The following is a 17500-nucleotide window of genomic DNA, read 5'->3' on the forward strand; positions in this document are numbered from 1 at the left end:
TCCTGGAGAGAGAGACAGAGGTTAGGGTCAGGATCTGAGATCCTTAGTTCACATAGTACTGCTGACTGGCTAGCTCTCCCAAGTCATCCTGGAGAGAGAGACAGAGGTTAGGGTCAGGATCTGAGATGCTTAGTTCACATAGTACTGCTGACTGGCTAGCTCTCCCAAGTCATCCTGGAGAGAGAGACAGAGGTTAGGGTCAGGATCTGAGATGCTTAGTTCACATAGTACTGCTGACTGGCTAGCTCTCCCAAGTCATCCTGGAGAGAGAGACAGAGGTTAGGGTCAGGATCTGAGATCCTTAGTTCACATAGTACTGCTGACTGGCTAGCTCTCCCAAGTCATCCTGGAGAGAGAGACAGAGGTTAGGGTCAGGATCTGAGATCCTTAGTTCACATAGTACTGCTGACTGGCTAGCTCTCCCAAGTCATCCTACAGACAAAGAGAGAGAGAGAGATGTTTTCCTTGTTAATTTCCTTTTTGTTTATGGTCTATTCCACTTGCTTTGGCAATGTAAACATTTGTTTCTCATGCCAATAAAGCCCTTTGAATTAAATAGAATTGAATTGAATTGAGAGAGAGAGAGAGAGAGAGAGATGGTCAACATAATTGTAAAACTCACCCTATCACAGCGGTACTCTCCAAACTTTACCCCTCGTACAGTCTGTTGGTAGATGAGGTTGGTGGCCACAGCATCGTCTGCAGGGTTGTGCCAGGGCGTGAATATCTCCTTCCTGTAGAACAGTCTCCAGGGGGCGTTCCTCTCCTGGGCACCCTGCTCCTTGGCATACTGCTCACACTGGGACACCGCGTCCATCACATGGTCCTTTCCACTGCCTAGGGAGGAGACCTAGTGGTACACACACACAGCTCACACTGGAATACTGCACATGCATGGTGTGCATGCGTGTGCATGCCTGCCTGTGTACCTGTGTGTGTTTGTGTGCGTGCATCTGTGTGTGTGTGTGTGTGTGTGTGTGTGTGTGTGTGTGTGTGTGTGTGTGTGTGTGTGTGTGTGTGTGTGTGTGTGTGTGTGTGTGTGTGTGTGTGTGTGTGTGTGTGTGTGTGTGTGCGTGCATCTGTGTGTGTGTGTGTGTGTGCGTGCATCTGTGTGTGTGTGTGTGTGTGTGTGTGTGTGTGTGTGTGTGTGTGTGTGTGTGTGTGTGTGTGTGTGTGTGTGTGTGTGTGTGTGTGTGTGTGTGTGTGTGTGTGTGTGTGTGTGTGTGTGTGTGTGGCTGTGTATTACCTTGTCAAACAGGGCGATATAGAGAGAGAATCCAAAGCGGTCTCTGAGGCTGATCTTGTCTGCCAGGGCGTTACACAGCTCCATGGCCGTAGTAGCTGAGTCTGTCAACAACGTCTTAGTGGTCCCATCCATAAATGTTACTGGCAACATGATGGGCTTCTTAGACTTAGTGGCCTGGGAGAGAAGAAAGAGAATGGAGAGGGAGAGAGAGAGAGAGGGAGGGTGGAGGAGGGGAGAGGGGGGGTGGGGGAGAGAGGGGGGAGAGGGAGGACAGATGGAGGGGGGAGAAGAAGAGAGGTGGAAAGAGGAGAGAGAGAGAGGGAGGGTGGAGGAGGGGAGAGGGGAGTGGGGGAGAGAGGGGGGAGAGGGAGGACAGATGGAGGGGGGAGAAGAAGAGAGGTGGAGAGAGGAGAGAGAGAGAGGGAGGGTGGAGGAGGGGAGAGGGGAGTGGGGGAGAGAGGGAGGACAGATGGAGGGGGAGAAGAAGAGAGGGGGAGAGAGGAGAGAGAGAGGGGGAGGGTGGAGGAGGGGAGAGGGGGTGGGGGGAGAGGGGGAGAGGGAGGACAGATGGAGGGGGGAGAAGAAGAGAGGTGGAGAGAGGAGAGCGAGAGAGGGAGGGTGGAGGAGGGGAGAGGGGGGGTGGGGGAGAGAGGGGGGAGAGGGAGGACAGATGGAGGGTGGAGAAGAAGAGAGGTGGAGAGAGGAGAGGGAGAGGGAGGGTGGAGGAGGGGAGAGGGGGTGGGGGAGGAGAGAGGAGAGGAGAATGAGAGGTAAGGGATATTTCTTTGTGTGTGTGTTTGTTTGTTAGTGTATGTTTGTTTGTGTGTGCGTGCGTGCGTGCGTGTACCTGTAGCTCCAGCCAGGACGGGGGTTGTGTTCTGGTGCCGTTAACAAACGTGCGTCTGAGTCTCTCCTCGCAGTAGGGGGCGTAGCCAGGAGGACCACCATGGATGTAGTTACGCAGGTACTGGAGGAGACAGGATGTAATGCAGTTATAGAGGAAGGGATGTAATTATAGAGAAAGTATAGAGTTTAACAATGGCTACATCCCAAATGGCTCTGTGGGCCCTGGTCAAAAGTACTATATAAAGGGAATAGGGTGTCATTTGGGACGCAAGCAGAGAGTCTATAGTAGTATGTGTATTCTGACTGACCTTGACAAACTTCTCAGAGGGAGCGAAGCAGCCGACACACAGAGAGATGAGGATCCAGCCGCGGGCGTGACTGCTCTTAGACGGGTTCTGGTTCAACTGCTTACAGATCTGGCAGTAGATCTCATCCCTACAGAGTACACACACTGGACAGGTCAGAGAGAGAGAGAGAGAGAGAGAGAGAGAGAGAGAGAGAGAGAGTGTGTGTGTGTGTGTGTGTGTGTGTGTGTGTGTGTGTGTGTGTGTGTGTGTGTGTGTGTGTGTGTGTGTGTGTGTCTGTGTGTGTCTGTGTATGTGTGTGTGTGTGTGTCTATGCGTGTGTGTGTGTGTGTGTGTGTCTATGCGTGTGGGTCTACCTCAGGGCAGGTCGTAGTATTCCGTTGCCGATGATGAAGTGGAGTTTCTCCAGGTTAGAGGTGGGCCGGTCCTCCAACATGCTGTTGCCATGGAGACTAATCTCTCCGTCATTCAGGCGCTTGGTCACCTAACAGAAAACTCATCATCAACACTGGACATTCTATCCGATCTACATACTGTCTGTGTCCCAAATGGCACCCTATCCCTATATAGTGCACTACTTTTTATCATTTATCATAGGGCTCTGGTTAAAAGTAATTTACTAAATAGGGCCATTTCACCACTTCTAGGATGCTTTCAACTCCAACACCTCCTCCACAGTGATACTCCTCAACTCCAACTCCTCTCTTACCTCCTCAGTGATCTTGGACTTCTTCTTCAGGGTGAGGGACACTAGTTTGTGTCGGACACTGTTCTTCTTGTTGCTGTCTGAATGGGGGGTCTGTAGGGGAGGGGTTACAGCAGGACACAGTTTATGACTCAGATAGGAAACGTCTTCTAGGAAGCACTACGGTATTGTACTACCCAGAGCAACACTGGGATTCAGACCATGACGGTTTAACTAAGGTAGAATCTAACCGAATGAGATTATAGCAAAGGGTTATTATCGATTACTCCCCCCTCTTCCCTCCTCCCTCATTTTACATCTTAGTCCTTTAGCAGAAGCTCTTAATCAGTTCCTATTCATTCATCTTAAGATAGCTAGGTGAGACAACAACATATCACAGTCGTAGTAAGTACATTTTTCCTCACAGCACAGCTAAATATTTACTCCGACCTCGCCCTAACCCTGCAGGGCCTGTAGTTCTTCCCCTCCCTCCCTCCCTCCCTCCCTCCCTCCCTCCCTCCCTCCCTCCCTCCCCCTGCAGAGCCTGTAGTTCTCCCTCCCTCCCTCCCTCCCTCCCTCCCCCTGCAGAGCCTGTAGTTCTCCCTCCCTCCCACCTCTTACCTCTCTGTCCCCCTGCAGGGCCTGTAGTTCTCTCTCTCCCCTCCCTCCCGCTCACCTCTCTGTCCCCCTGCAGGGCCTGCAGTTCTCTCTCTCCCCTCCCTCCCCCCTCTCACCTCTCCCTCCCCCCTCCCCCCTCTCACCTCTCTGTCCCCCTGCAGAGCCTGTAGTTCTCTCTCTCCCCTCCCTCCCTCCCTCCCTCCCTCCCTCCCTCCCTCCCTCCCTCCCTCCCTCCCTCCCTCCCTCCCTCCCTCCTCTCACCTCTCTGTCCCCCTGCAGGGCCTGTAGTTCTCTCTCTCCCCTCCCTCCCCCCTCCCTCTCTGTCCCCCTGCAGAGCCTGTAGTTCTCTCTCTCTCTCTCTCTCTCCCTCCCTCCCTCCCTCCCTCCCTCCCTCCCCCCCTCCCCCTCTCACCTCTCTGTCCCCCTGCAGAGCCTGTAGTTCTCTCTCCCCTCCCCCCCTCCCCCTCTCACCTCTCTGTCCCCCTGCAGAGCCTGTAGTTCTCTCTCTCCCCTCCCTCCCTCCCCCCTCTCTCTCCCTCCCTCCCTCCCTCCCTCTCTGTCCCCCTGCAGGGCCTGTAGTTCTCTCTCTCCCCTCCCTCCCCCCTCCCTCTCTGTCCCCCTGCAGAGCCTGTAGTTCTCTCTCTCCCCTCCTCCCTCCCTCCCTCCCCTCCCTCCCTCCCTCCCTCCCTCCCTCCCTCCCTCCCTCCCTCCCCCTCTCACCTCTCTGTCCCCCTGCAGAGCCTGTAGTTCTCTCTCCCCTCCCTCCCTCCCCCTCTCACCTCTCTGTCCCCCTGCAGGGCCTGTAGTTCTCTCTCTCTCTCCCCTCCCTCCCTCCCTCCCTCCCTCCCTCCCTCCCTCCCTCCCTCCCTCCCTCCCTCCCTCCTCTCACCTCTCCCTCCCCCTGCAGAGCCTGTAGTTCTCTCTCTCCCCTCCCTCCCTCCCCCCCTCTCTCTCTCCCTCCCTCCCTCCCTCCCTCTCTGTCCCCCTGCAGGGCCTGTAGTTCTCTCTCTCCCCTCCCTCCCTCCCCCCCTCACCTCTCCCTCCCCCCTCCACCCTCTCACCTCTCTGTCCCCCTGCAGAGCCTGTAGTTCTCCCTCCCTCCCTCCCTCCCTCCTCCCACCTCTCTGTCCCCCTGCAGAGCCTGTAGTTCTCTCTCTCCCCTCCCTCCTTCCCCCCTCTCACCTCTCCCTCCCCCTGCAGGGCCTGTAGTTCCCTCTTGTAGGTTTTCTTGCCCAGCGTCTCGTAGATCTTGGTCATCACAGGGATCTTCTCCGAGCCGTCAGTGATGGCCGTGTGGTACTTGGGTTCTGGGAGATCTCCCATGAACCTCAGCACCGTGATCCATACCGCCAACGCCGCCTGGGGGAAGAGCAACCACCAGTGTTAGGGTTGCAACCATTCCGGTACTTTAACCAAATTTCCCTGGTTTTCTACCAATCATGGTTGGAAGATTCCGGATTTCCTGCTTATTCCCTCCTGATTCCAGGAATCTTCCAATCTGGATTTCTGGACAACTGGAGAAAGTAGGGAAAAGTTACTGGAATTTTGCAACCCTAAACAGTGTTCATGCTGTGATTAGAAAAGTACAGTTGGGTAGAAGGAGGCTGCCTGAAACAACAGTCTGACAAACACCCATGGTCTACTGGGGTTAGAGGTCAGGGGTTAGGTGTCAGAGTTGAGAGGTCATGTGCCCTACCAGCTGGTCGCCCTCGTCTTCATGGAACAGCAGCGGTTGTTTAAGTGGCCGTCGGACGTAGGTGTGTGATGTGGTGCCCTGGAAATAGGTGGCAGCGAACTTGGCAAATTTATACTCCGACAGGTCGTCCTCCTCATCCTCAGGGAGAGGAAGAACATCATCTAAATCCTCCTCCTCAAGCTCCTTCTGGGCACGTTCCAAGTCCTACACGCGCACGCGCACACGCACACGCACACACACACCCACAAAGACACTTAGCGAACGATTTGAACGTAGCCCAGAGCAGATTAAGGTGTTAACTGTAGCAGTGTGTCTGTGTGTCCACTAGGTGGCGACCTTCTCACCTCGAACCCAGCTGGTGGCGCTCCCTCCTGGCCAGGGAAGGAGTTTGTTGTACCCAGGAAGCCGAACATTTTATCCACCATGTCAGAGTCGTTCACCGGCTCATGTCTGGCTTTCTCCATCTGCTCCACCATCTCCTTCTTCTTACGCACCTCCTCCCTCTCTCTCTTCTCTCTCTCCGCATCCTCCTTCACTAGCTGGGCCAGTCTCTCCTGGTGGTTACGCTCTGCTTCAACCTACAGAAGACTGGGTGTTAATAGGTGCGTGTGTGCAGAGGCGTCATGCCCATAGGGGCCACAGGGGCAAGTGGCCACTCAGATTTGTCCTAAAAACAATTGTTGTTTCTCTGTAATAGTACTAGCCACCTAGCAATTTTATGAAGTTGGCTTTAGCTAGCCCAGATAGGTTCCCAATCTGCCAACCTCGTAACTAGCTGCCATGAAACCATTTCAGGTTTCATGGCAGTAGCTAGCTTGTCTAACTAGCTTAGCTGGCATGCCTGCAGGCAAGGTTGGTAGACTTTAGAAAAGAAAGCAATAACTAAATGTCCTGAATTAGACTCAAATTCCTTTCAATATTTTACTCAGATTTTAGCAGAGATGCAGAGAAGCATATTTAGTTTCTTTAACTTCAGAACCACCAGTCAGGAGGATGCAGACAGCTCAAGAGGTATGCTTAGATATGCAGAAAAATTGACATATATTTTACATAGAATTAAGAATAATGATTATAGCTCTAGATTGCAGGGCCTAGCCCCCCTCTGGACCACCCCCAGCCATCCTCACCTATTTTGTGCCCCCTCATATTTTTGGCGTGCATGACGCCCATGTGTGTGTGTGTGTGTGTGTGTGTGTGTGTGTGTGTGTGTGTGTGTGTGTGTGTGTGTGTGTGTGTGTGTGTGTGTGTGTGTGTGTGTGTGTGTGTGTGTGTGTGTTCCAGACCTTGGCCTTCTTAGCGCTCATCTGGTTCCTCAGTTTCTCCTCCTCAGCCAGACGCAGCTTCTCTGCCTCCAACCTCCTCCGATACTGAGAGAGAGAGAGGGAGGAAACAGAGGGAGAGAGAGAGAGGTAAGAGAGAGAATGAGAAAGAGAGTGTGAAAGAGAGAGAAAGGGTTAGGATGAGAGAGTGAAAGGGACTGAGGCTTTCTTTCAGTCTGCACTGCGTGTGTCTGTCTCTTTCTCACCTCTCCCTTCAGTCTCTTGTAGAGGCGTCGTGCGATCATGCCCCGTGTGTGAGCCTGGATGGTGATGACGGCCCATAGCCGGTGTCTGAAGGCCCTTCGGACCAGACAGCCTCTACACCTGGCCTGCAGACCCGTCACTCTCTGTCTAGCCACGTGGTACGTTACGTACAGTCGCCTGGAGCGGTACAACGCCTGGAGTCTGGCAAACCCTGCCCGCATCTAGGAGGTGGAGGGGAGGGGAGGAGAGGAGGAGAAGAGGGGGAGGAGGAGGAGAGGACATGGAGGAGAAATTAAAGAGATTAAGAGATTGTCATTTGATTAATGATACAAGGAACAGTTCAGCTCATGTCAATAAGAAGTGATCAAGTTTTTAAAACTCACAGCTCCATAGTTCTTGCGACAGTGATATCCTCGCCACGTCTTCTGGATCATCATGGCTGACTTTCTCATCTTCAGGAAGTTGGACCTGTTGAGACCAAGTGATGCGATTGTTAACTCAAAGCTGGTTGCAATGACTACAGTCTCAGCTGGTTGCTTTGCCAACAGTCTAAACTGGTTGTTATGACTGCAGTCTCACCTGGTTGCTATGCCAACAGTCTCACCGGGTTGCTATGACTACGGCCTCACCTGTCCTTGAAGCCTCGTACAACCTTCTGGATAAGGATGACCTTGTCCGTGATGGCCTTGTCTCTCTCGATCTCCAACAGCATGTCATGGTGGTCCTAAACAAACACACACGTGCAGACACACAGACACACAGACACACAGACACACAGACACACACAAACCAGAAGTGATCATCAGTAGATTCCAAACAGACATTCTAAAGATCCTCTGATTTATGTTCGTGACATCGCTCTCTTCCTCTAATCTGTCCATTTCCTCTCATCCTCTGAGCTGTTTGTTTCCTGTAGGGGAAGTGTGGGCGCTGCCCTCGCTGCCCTGGCTTCACCTCACAGATTTTACTTCCTGTTTTACTTCCTGTCTGACCAGCTGGTCGCTCTGATAACTACCTCAGCTATGACGACCATCACCGTGATAATCAGCCCACCACTGACCCCACCCCTAGTGCTGTCCTCGTGAACAGAGGCACAACTGCGGTTGAGTTCCACTGCACAGTGAATTTCTTCCCTCTTACTAAGACAAGGTATTGTAGACAACTTGCATATTTCAGATAAAACCCCTATCAAAAATGCAGAACTTCTGCCAAATGTCACCCTTTTCCCTATATAGTGCACTACTTTTCTCCATTTAAGTGTTTTCTTACATGTTTTTGTAATTCAGCAGACGCCCTTATCTAGAGCGACTTACAGGGCAATTAGGGTGAAGTGCCGAGCACACCGGCAGATTTTTCACCTAGTCGGCTCGGGGAGTCGAACCAGCGACCTTTCGGTTACTGGTCCAACGCTCTGAACCGCTACCTGCTACCCACACAGAGACCAGGCACCCTAATATGGTGCTATTTGGGACTCAGTCCAGGTGTTAGTTACCTTGAGGAAGATCTTGGTCTTTCCCATCTGCCAATCATCATCTCTCCCAAGGACAGCTTCCGCTATACGCTGACAAGTTCCCCTCAGGTCCTCCTATATATATATATATACATACATACATACATACATACATACATACATACATACATACATACATACATACATACATACATACATACATACATACATACATACATACATACATACATACATACATACATACATACATACATACATACATACACACACACACACACACACACACACACACACACACACACACACACACACACACACACACACACACACACACACACACACACACACACACACACACACACACACACACACACACACACACACACACACACACACACACACACACACACACACACACACACACACACACACACACACACACACACACACACACACACACACACACACACAGAGTGGACAGGTAACATCAGTGGACAGGTAACATCAGTGGGCAGGTAACATCAGTGGGCAGGTAACATCAGTGGACAGGTAACATCAGTGGACAGGTAACATCAGTGGACAGGTAACATCAGTGGGCAGGTAACATCAGTGGGCAGGTAACATCAGTGGACAGGTAACATCAGTGGACAGGTAACATCAGTGGGCAGGTAACATCAGTGGGCAGGTAACATCAGTGGGCAGGTAACATCAGTGGGCAGGTAACATCAGTGGGCAGGTAACATCAGTGGACAGGTAACATCAGTGGACAGGTAACCATTGACAACGGTCACTGACAAGGCAAGCTTTGGCGAAGACTTATTAGAAGGCTTTTAATATTGACGAACACACAGCTTCCTTTCAAACAGCTGGCAGATATGAACTCTAACGGTCGCTTACCTGTTTGTATGCAGGTTTGACTCCTGGCATGAGGACTCTGTAGCGGTCCACAAACTCAACAAAGGTGTATCTGATTGGATAACCAGCTCTGCGGATACGAATGGTCTCCATCATGCCTGAATACCTCAGCTGACGAACACACAGCTCCCTGTCAAACAGCTGGGAGAGATGACAGACAGATATACACACAACAATTACATTTTTACACACAAACACACACACACACACACACACACACACACACACACACACACACACACACACACACACACACACACACACACACACACACACACACACACACACACACACACACACACACACACACACACACACACACACACTCACCATGGGTTTCTTGTACTCATTGGGTTTAATGCAGCGTACGAAGAAGGGCTGACACACACTCAGAGTCCTCATCAGCAGTTCCAGAGAACGCTTGAACTGACTGCTCAGAGTAGGAGAGCGCTTCCTGGTCTCCGCCCCCTACAACCACACACACACACACACACACGCACCACACACACACACACACACACACACGCACCACAAACGCACGCACACACACACACGCACGCACGCACGCACGCACGCACGCACGCACGCACGCACGCACGCACGCACGCACGCACGCACCACACACACGCACCACACACACGCACCACACACACACACACACACACACACACACACACACACACACACACACACACACACACACACACACACACACACACACACACACACACACACACACACACACACACACACACACACACACACACACACACACACGGGTTAGTAACAATGGATTCTATCACTTTTCCTCTCTCTCTTACTCTCCTTTTTCCATTATAACTTCCCCTCTGTTAAGTTCCCTTTTATTCCCTCTACAGGAAACCAGACTAAATGTAGCTCATATTGTGACAGATATATTTTGACAGTGTTTGAAATGTTCTACACGTCTCATTGTAAAAAAACGATGTCAAGGTTAGAACTGTAGTAATGCCAACAACAGTTATATCAAAGCTATTGTTCTTTAAAGTCAATGTCTAAATACACTGAGTGTACAAACATTAAGGACACCTTCCTAATATTGAGTTGCACAACCCCCATTTTCCCTCAGAACAACCTGAATTAGACGGGAAAGCAACATCTTTACAGAGGTGAGAGAGAACCAGCAGGTAGACAGGAAGGGATGTCACCAAAACATCACCACCAAGTTTAAGGACAGAGCGAGAGAGAGATGCAACCTGGGCTCCACTGAATGAGGGACGATATGTCTGCTATTCACAGCCAGCGGATGGAGGGAGGAGAGGAGAGGAGGGAGGGAGGAGGGGATGGATATTATCTCTCCTCTTTTCTTCTTTTACCCTCAGAGGAGTGTCAGGTTGGCCCATATTATCACTCAGCAAGTAGCCAACCAGAAACTAAGGCAGACATACATACCTGTGCATGCACACACGTGTGATACGCAGACACACAGATACAAACACACACACAGACACACAGATACAAACACACCCACGTGTGATACACCGACACACAGATACAAACACACACACAGACACGCAGATACAAACAGACAGACAAAGGAAAGACAGGAGAGACAGTGTAATGTTAGCATCTTGCCACACATTAGTGAAGCGACAGAGGGAGGAGAAGAGCGCAAGCAGCATGCCATGCAGAGAAAACAACCCTTGAGACAACTACATCCCAAATGGCACCATATTCCCTATTTAGTACATTACTTCTAATAGGGTGCCATTTGGGACACAGATCATAAGATAACCAGAACAGACAGCCGTCTGTCTGGAACGCTTCATGATGACCACTCAGAGAAACTAGCCAACAGGTAGTGAGTGATCTGTGATGTCATCAAAGTGTAGCGAGGAGGGGTAGGTCGAGTGACTGTGTGGTTGCTAGGGCAAAGGGTTGCTTGGGTGACGGAGGTTGCATTACCATGGCAACATCGGCCTGGAAGATCTGCTTGATGAACTTGTTCCTGGAGGAGTGAACCAGCTGGATGATGTCACCGTGCAGGGTGTCTCTGTTCTTCTCCAAGAAACCTATTATTGATAAGGATATTGGTTATGAATGGTTATTGATAAGCCTATTGGTTATTCATGGTTATTGATGTGGCTATTGATTATTGATGTGGCTATTGGTTATTGATAAGTCTATTGGTTATTCTTAAGGAAATTGGGTCTAGTGTGTCCTATCCTCTATTATTCCTGTGAAGAACCCTTTACAGTGACTTTTCCATTGAGGGTGGTCATCACAAAACCCTGATGAAGGCTATGGGCGAAAACATGTTGGTTTTAACATTAAATAAGCATTTTATCAACTTCCACTGTCCTCCAAGAGTTGCTGAATTTGGTCATCATGTTGTATGTAATAATCAGTCAGTCAGTACATGATAATCATTTTGCCATAATGTTGTCACTTACCTCGTGTCTCGTAGTAGACCACCCCAGCAAAGTGCTGGATGCCAAACTGGGTCTCATAAGTGTTCTTAGGAGGGATGTAGTTGGTGTTCAATTTATGTTGAGAGTTCAACTTATTCAACATAGTGGTGTCTGTACCCTGAAACAGAGAGCGAGGTGGGAGAGAGAGACAGAGAGAAAGAGAGAGAGAGAGGTGGGACAGAGAGAGAGAGAGAGAGAGAGAGGTGGGACAGAGAGAGAGAGAGAGAGAGGTGGGACAGAGAGAGAGAGAGAAAGAGAGAGAGAGAGAGAGAGAGAGAGAGAGAGAGAGAGAGAGAGGAGGTGGGACAGAAAGAGAGAGAGAGGAGGTGGGACAGAGAGAGAGAGAGAGAGAGAGAGAGAGAGAGAGAGAGAGAGAGAGAGAGAGAGAGAGAGAGAGAGAGAGAGAGAGAGAGGGAGAGAGAGAGGTGGGACAGAGAGAGAGAGAGAGGTGGGACAGAGAGAGAGAGAGAGAGAGAGAGAGAGAGAGAGAGAGAGGTGGGACAGAGAGAGAGAGAGAGAGGTGGGACAGAGAGAGAGATAAAGAGAGAGAGAGAGAGAGAGAGAGAGAGGAGGTGGGGCAGAGAGAGAGAGGAGGTGGGACAGAGAGAGAGAGAGAGAGAGAGAGAGAGAGAGAGAGAGAGAGAGAGAGAGAGAGAGAGAGAGAGAGAGAGAGAGAGAGAGAGGAGGTGGGACAGAGAGAGAGAGAGAGAGAGAGAGAGAGAGAGAGAGAGAGAGAGAGAGAGAGAGGAGGTGGGACAGAGAGAGAGAGAGAGAGAGAGAGAGAGGAGGTGGGACAGAGAGAGAGAGAGAGAGAGAGAGAGAGAGAGAGAGAGAGAGAGAGAGAGAGAGAGAGAGAGCAGGTTTACACAAATATTTGATTACACATTCATTCTCTCCACATTATACTGTACATTATACTGTATCCATCTATAATTGTTACCTCTCTTCTCCCTCGCTCCTCCTCCTTCTACGTTAGGAAACTACAGATGTACGATCATAATTTTAGCCAGTTTGCTACAGCAGGAAAATAATGCTGCTACAGGAAATGTGAATTATTATGTGGATTATAATTTTAAGGGTTGATACATTTTTCGTAAGGGAAAATCAAGTCTGAAATTTCAAAGTGGAAATTACAAACTTTAGAAGCCTCAAATGAAGAGCATACATCTGTATGTGTACTGTATCTATTTATAATGTAGTTACATTGGGGAAATTGCTCTCCTCATCTATGAGGCTGACGGTGATCATGGGATTGATACGATCATGTCTCTCATCCCTCTCGCCCCCACCCCCTATCCTCCTCTCCCCTCTCCTCTACCTTGGGGTTATACTGTCATCATTACCCTGGGGAACTTGCTCTCCTCGTCTATGAGGCTGATGATGTTCATGGGTTTGATAGCGATCATGTCCAGGGCGTCCTGGTTGTCTGTGAACTCGATGTGTTGCCAGTTGATGTGTTCCAGGTTGTACTCCTCCTGCTCCAGTTTGAACACATGCCTCACAAAGAACTGCTGCAGGTTCTCGTTGGCAAAGTTAATGCACAGCTGCTCAAAACTGTTAATGGGGAGACACACATACACACACATGAATGCAGAGCAGGTGTGTGTGTAACTATTCTTGTGGAGACCAGAAGTCCCCACAAGAACAGTAAACAAACAAAAATTGGACCAACTGGGGACCTTTTGTTGGTCCCCACAAGGTCAAATGCTATTTCTAGGGTGTTTAGGGTTAAGGTTAGAATTAGTGTTCGGGTTAGAATTAGGTTTAGGGTTAGGAGCTAGAGTTAGTTTTAGGGTTAGGAGCTAGAGTTAGGTTTAGGGTTAAGGTTAGGTTTTTGGGTTAAGGTTAGGGTTAGAGTTATGGTTAAGGTTAGGGTAAGAGTACAGGTTAGGGTTAGGTTTAGGGTTAGGAAAATAGGATTTTGAAAGGGACTGAATTGTGTGTCCCCACAAGGTTAGCTGTAGACAGGTGTGTGTGTGTGTGTGTGTGTGTGTGTGTGTGTGTGTGTGTGTGTGTGTGTGTGTGTGTGTGTGTGTGTGTGTGTGTGTGTGTGTGTGTGTGTGTGTGTGTGTGTGTGTGTGTGTGTGTGTGTGTGCCTGTTGATGGTGAAGTTTTCGAAGCCAAAGATGTCTAGTAGTCCTATGGAGCGTCTGAGGGCTTTGGGCTCGTGGGACGGAGGCTTGTAGATCGCTGCATTGATCTTCTCTACGATCCACACAAACTGACGACCGTAGATCCCCTACACACACACACACAATATACATATGCCAGAGAGTGTTTGAAAAGGTGTGTCACACACCAGAGAGCATGTTAATGTGTGTGTGTGTGTTACCTTGACGAAGGCGTCCCGTACGTCCAGTGCCTGCTCTATACTGAGGGGAGTGGAGACTGTTTCTCCTCTAGTGATCAGAGTCCTACTGGTCAGACAGTTCATCAGGTCTTTACAGTCCACCTACGCACACACACACACCCATGAACACACACGATGCACACAGGCAGGTGTGCGCACACACACACACACACACACACACACACACACACACACACACACACACACACACACACACACACACACACACACACACACACACACACACACACACACACACACACACACACACATACACACACACAAACACACACACACACACACACACACAGCAACGTTAAGTCAGAAAACACACTTCTTTCATACCATCAACCAATGGTGTCAACAGTCCAGGTTTGTGTTTCACCAGTGTGCCACTAGGAGGTGCTTACTGTCATGCTTCATGTCATTCATATTCAGTAAACACTGTTAGCTCTCTCTCTTTCCTTCTCTTCTCTCTCACCCTCCCTCCCTCCCTACCTCCTCCTCCTCTCTCCCTCTTTCCCTCCCTCCCTCCTCCTCCTCTCCCCCTCTGTCCCTCCCTCCCTCCGTCTTTCCCTCCACGTCTCTCCCTCCACCTCCCTGTCTCCCTCCCTCCATCCCCCAGTGATCTAGCACTCACCTGTAGCTCTCTGGCAGCTATGACATAACTAGTTCAGGTTACAGGTTACTGCTGTACAACCCCTCAGTGGATAGAGTAGGTGTGTATGTACGATAGGTTTATGGGTACAGTGTGTGTGAGCGTGTGTTACCTCCAGCAGTGTAGCAGCAGAAGTCAGGTCTATGCTGCGGACCACCTCACAGGCATCCAGGTTGTCATAGGTACGAGCTAGAGGTCAGGGGTTAGAGATAGGTGAGAGTGAAGTCAGCATGATGTCATTACAATATATATGTCTGTGTGTGTATAAGTGTGTGAGTGTAAGTGTGTACATTTGTATGTGTGTACCATTTACCTTCATAACGCAGGTTCCCCATATGTAGTATAGAGGCCAATAGTTTGGAGATCATCCAGTTCTCAGTGTCAGAGAACATCAACACCTTCATGGCTGATTGGATGTTTGAATACTCCTTCATATCATCACGACCATCACACACAGTACACTTCCCCTGGAGGGAGGAGAACTTTAGCTGAATTATAGTTTCTTACTGCTGTTATAATAACGTTGTTAAAGTGTTAGCTAAGTGTTGTCCTACTATAGTAAGGTAGCTGTAGTCTGTGGCTTTCCCTAGTCCCAGTTTCTTCTTCTGGTCTGAAGGCATGCCCTTCAACATACAGTAGAAGATATGGTAGTTCCTCTCATCACGAGCCTGCAGGGAGAGAGAGAGGGGGAATAGAGATGACACGATAGTAACCAAAATAACACAGCTCCTAGACTGTATCACAAGATGTAGGACAGTTGCTTACTTCAGCTAGCTAACACTGCCTGTTGCAAAACGTTTTGCTAAATTTTTCTGTGGTGTACACTAATTTATAAAACCCTGTCTGCAGACTCTATAACCCTGTCCCCTGAATCCATACCTGTCTGCAGACTCTATAACCCCGTCCCCTGAATCCATACCTGTCTGCAGACTCTATAACCCTGTCCCCTGAATCCATACCTGTCTGCAGACTCTATAACCCTGTCCCCTGAATCCATACCTGTCTGCAGACTCTATAACCCCGTCCCCTGAATCCATACCTGTCTGCAGACTCTATAACCCCGTCCCCTGAATCCATACCTGTCTGCAGACTCTATAACCCCGTCCCCTGAATCCATACCTGTCTGCAGACTCTATAACCCTGTCCCCTGAATCCATACCTGTCTGCAGACTCTATAACCCTGTCCCCTGAATCCATACCTGTCTGCAGACTCTATAAACCCGTCCCCTGAATCCATACCTGTCTGCAGACTCTATAACCCCGTCCCCTGAATCCATACCTGTCTGCAGACTCTATAACCCCGTTCCCTGAATCCATACCTGTCTGCAGACTCTATAACCCTGTCCCCTGAATCCATACCTGTCTGCAGACTCTATAACCCTGTCCCCTGAATCCATACCTGTCTGCAGACTCTATAACCCCGTTCCCTGAATCCATACCTGTCTGCAGACTCTATAACCCCGTCCCCTGAATCCATACCTGTCTGCAGACTCTATAACCCCGTCCCCTGAATCCATACCTGTCTGCAGACTCTATAACCCCGTCCCCTGAATCCATACCTGTCTGCAGACTCTATAACCCTGTCCCCTGAATCCATACCTGTCTGCAGACTCTATAACCCCGTCCCCTGAATCCATACCTGTCTGCAGACTCTATAACCCCGTCCCCTGAATCCATACCTGTCTGCAGACTCTATAACCCCGTCCCCTGAATCCATACCTGTCTGCAGACTCTATAACCCTGTCCCCTGAATCCATACCTGTCTGCAGACTCTATAACCCTGTCCCCTGAATCCATACCTGTCTGCAGACTCTATAAACCCGTCCCCTGAATCCATACCTGTCTGCAGACTCTATAACCCCGTCCCCTGAATCCATACCTGTCTGCAGACTCTATAACCCCGTTCCCTGAATCCATACCTGTCTGCAGACTCTATAACCCTGTCCCCTGAATCCATACCTGTCTGCAGACTCTATAACCCTGTCCCCTGAATCCATACCTGTCTGCAGACTCTATAACCCCGTTCCCTGAATCCATACCTGTCTGCAGACTCTATAACCCCGTCCCCTGAATCCATACCTGTCTGCAGACTCTATAACCCCGTCCCCTGAATCCATACCTGTCTGCAGACTCTATAACCCCGTCCCCTGAATCCATACCTGTCTGCAGACTCTATAACCCTGTCCCCTGAATCCATACCTGTCTGCAGACTCTATAACCCTGTCCCCTGAATCCATACCTGTCTGCAGACTCTATAACCCCGTCCCCTGAATCCATACCTGTCTGCAGACTCTATAACCCCGTCCCCTGAATCCATACCTGTCTGCAGACTCTATAACCCTGTCCCCTGAATCCATACCTGTCTGCAGACTCTATAACCCCGTCCCCTGAATCCATACCTGTCTGCAGACTCTATAACCCCGTCCCCTGAATCCATACCTGTCTGCAGACTCTATAACCCCGTCCCCTGAATCCATACCTGTCTGCAGAATCTATAACCCTGTCCCCTGAATCCATACCTGTCTGCAGAATCTATAACCCCGTCCCCTGAATCCATACCTGTCTGCAGACTCTATAACCCCGTCCCCTGAATCCATACCTGTCTGCAGACTCTATAACCCCGTCCCCTGAATCCATACCTGTCTGCAGACTCTATAACCCCGTCCCCTGAATCCATACCTGTCTGCAGACTCTATAAACCCGTCCCCTGAATCCATACCTGTCTGCAGACTCTATA

General features: G+C 50.0%; 1 protein-coding gene across 1 annotated transcript in view; it reads right to left on the reverse strand.

Moving 5' to 3' along the window:
• LOC120018579 (unconventional myosin-VIIa-like) overlaps nt 1–17500 on the reverse strand; it is a 35394-nt gene that overhangs the window by 11129 nt on the left and 6765 nt on the right. The window contains exons 8-31 of the mRNA XM_038961792.1: nt 15318–15431; nt 15077–15230; nt 14876–14952; nt 14088–14207; nt 13852–13994; nt 13099–13309; nt 11738–11873; nt 11250–11356; nt 9636–9773; nt 9288–9446; nt 8412–8504; nt 7549–7643; nt 7303–7387; nt 6922–7140; nt 6680–6763; nt 5741–5974; nt 5397–5600; nt 4883–5059; nt 3107–3196; nt 2754–2881; nt 2401–2527; nt 2094–2213; nt 1247–1420; nt 623–850 (exon numbers count right to left, since the gene is read on the reverse strand). Coding sequence (XP_038817720.1) covers nt 623–850; nt 1247–1420; nt 2094–2213; nt 2401–2527; nt 2754–2881; nt 3107–3196; nt 4883–5059; nt 5397–5600; nt 5741–5974; nt 6680–6763; nt 6922–7140; nt 7303–7387; nt 7549–7643; nt 8412–8504; nt 9288–9446; nt 9636–9773; nt 11250–11356; nt 11738–11873; nt 13099–13309; nt 13852–13994; nt 14088–14207; nt 14876–14952; nt 15077–15230; nt 15318–15431 — 3417 coding nt within the window. The remainder of the gene's footprint in view (nt 1–622; nt 851–1246; nt 1421–2093; nt 2214–2400; nt 2528–2753; nt 2882–3106; nt 3197–4882; nt 5060–5396; nt 5601–5740; nt 5975–6679; nt 6764–6921; nt 7141–7302; nt 7388–7548; nt 7644–8411; nt 8505–9287; nt 9447–9635; nt 9774–11249; nt 11357–11737; nt 11874–13098; nt 13310–13851; nt 13995–14087; nt 14208–14875; nt 14953–15076; nt 15231–15317; nt 15432–17500) is intronic.

This window comes from Salvelinus namaycush, chromosome 23, assembly GCF_016432855.1.
Source record: "Salvelinus namaycush isolate Seneca chromosome 23, SaNama_1.0, whole genome shotgun sequence".
Lineage (NCBI taxonomy): Eukaryota > Metazoa > Chordata > Actinopteri > Salmoniformes > Salmonidae > Salvelinus > Salvelinus namaycush.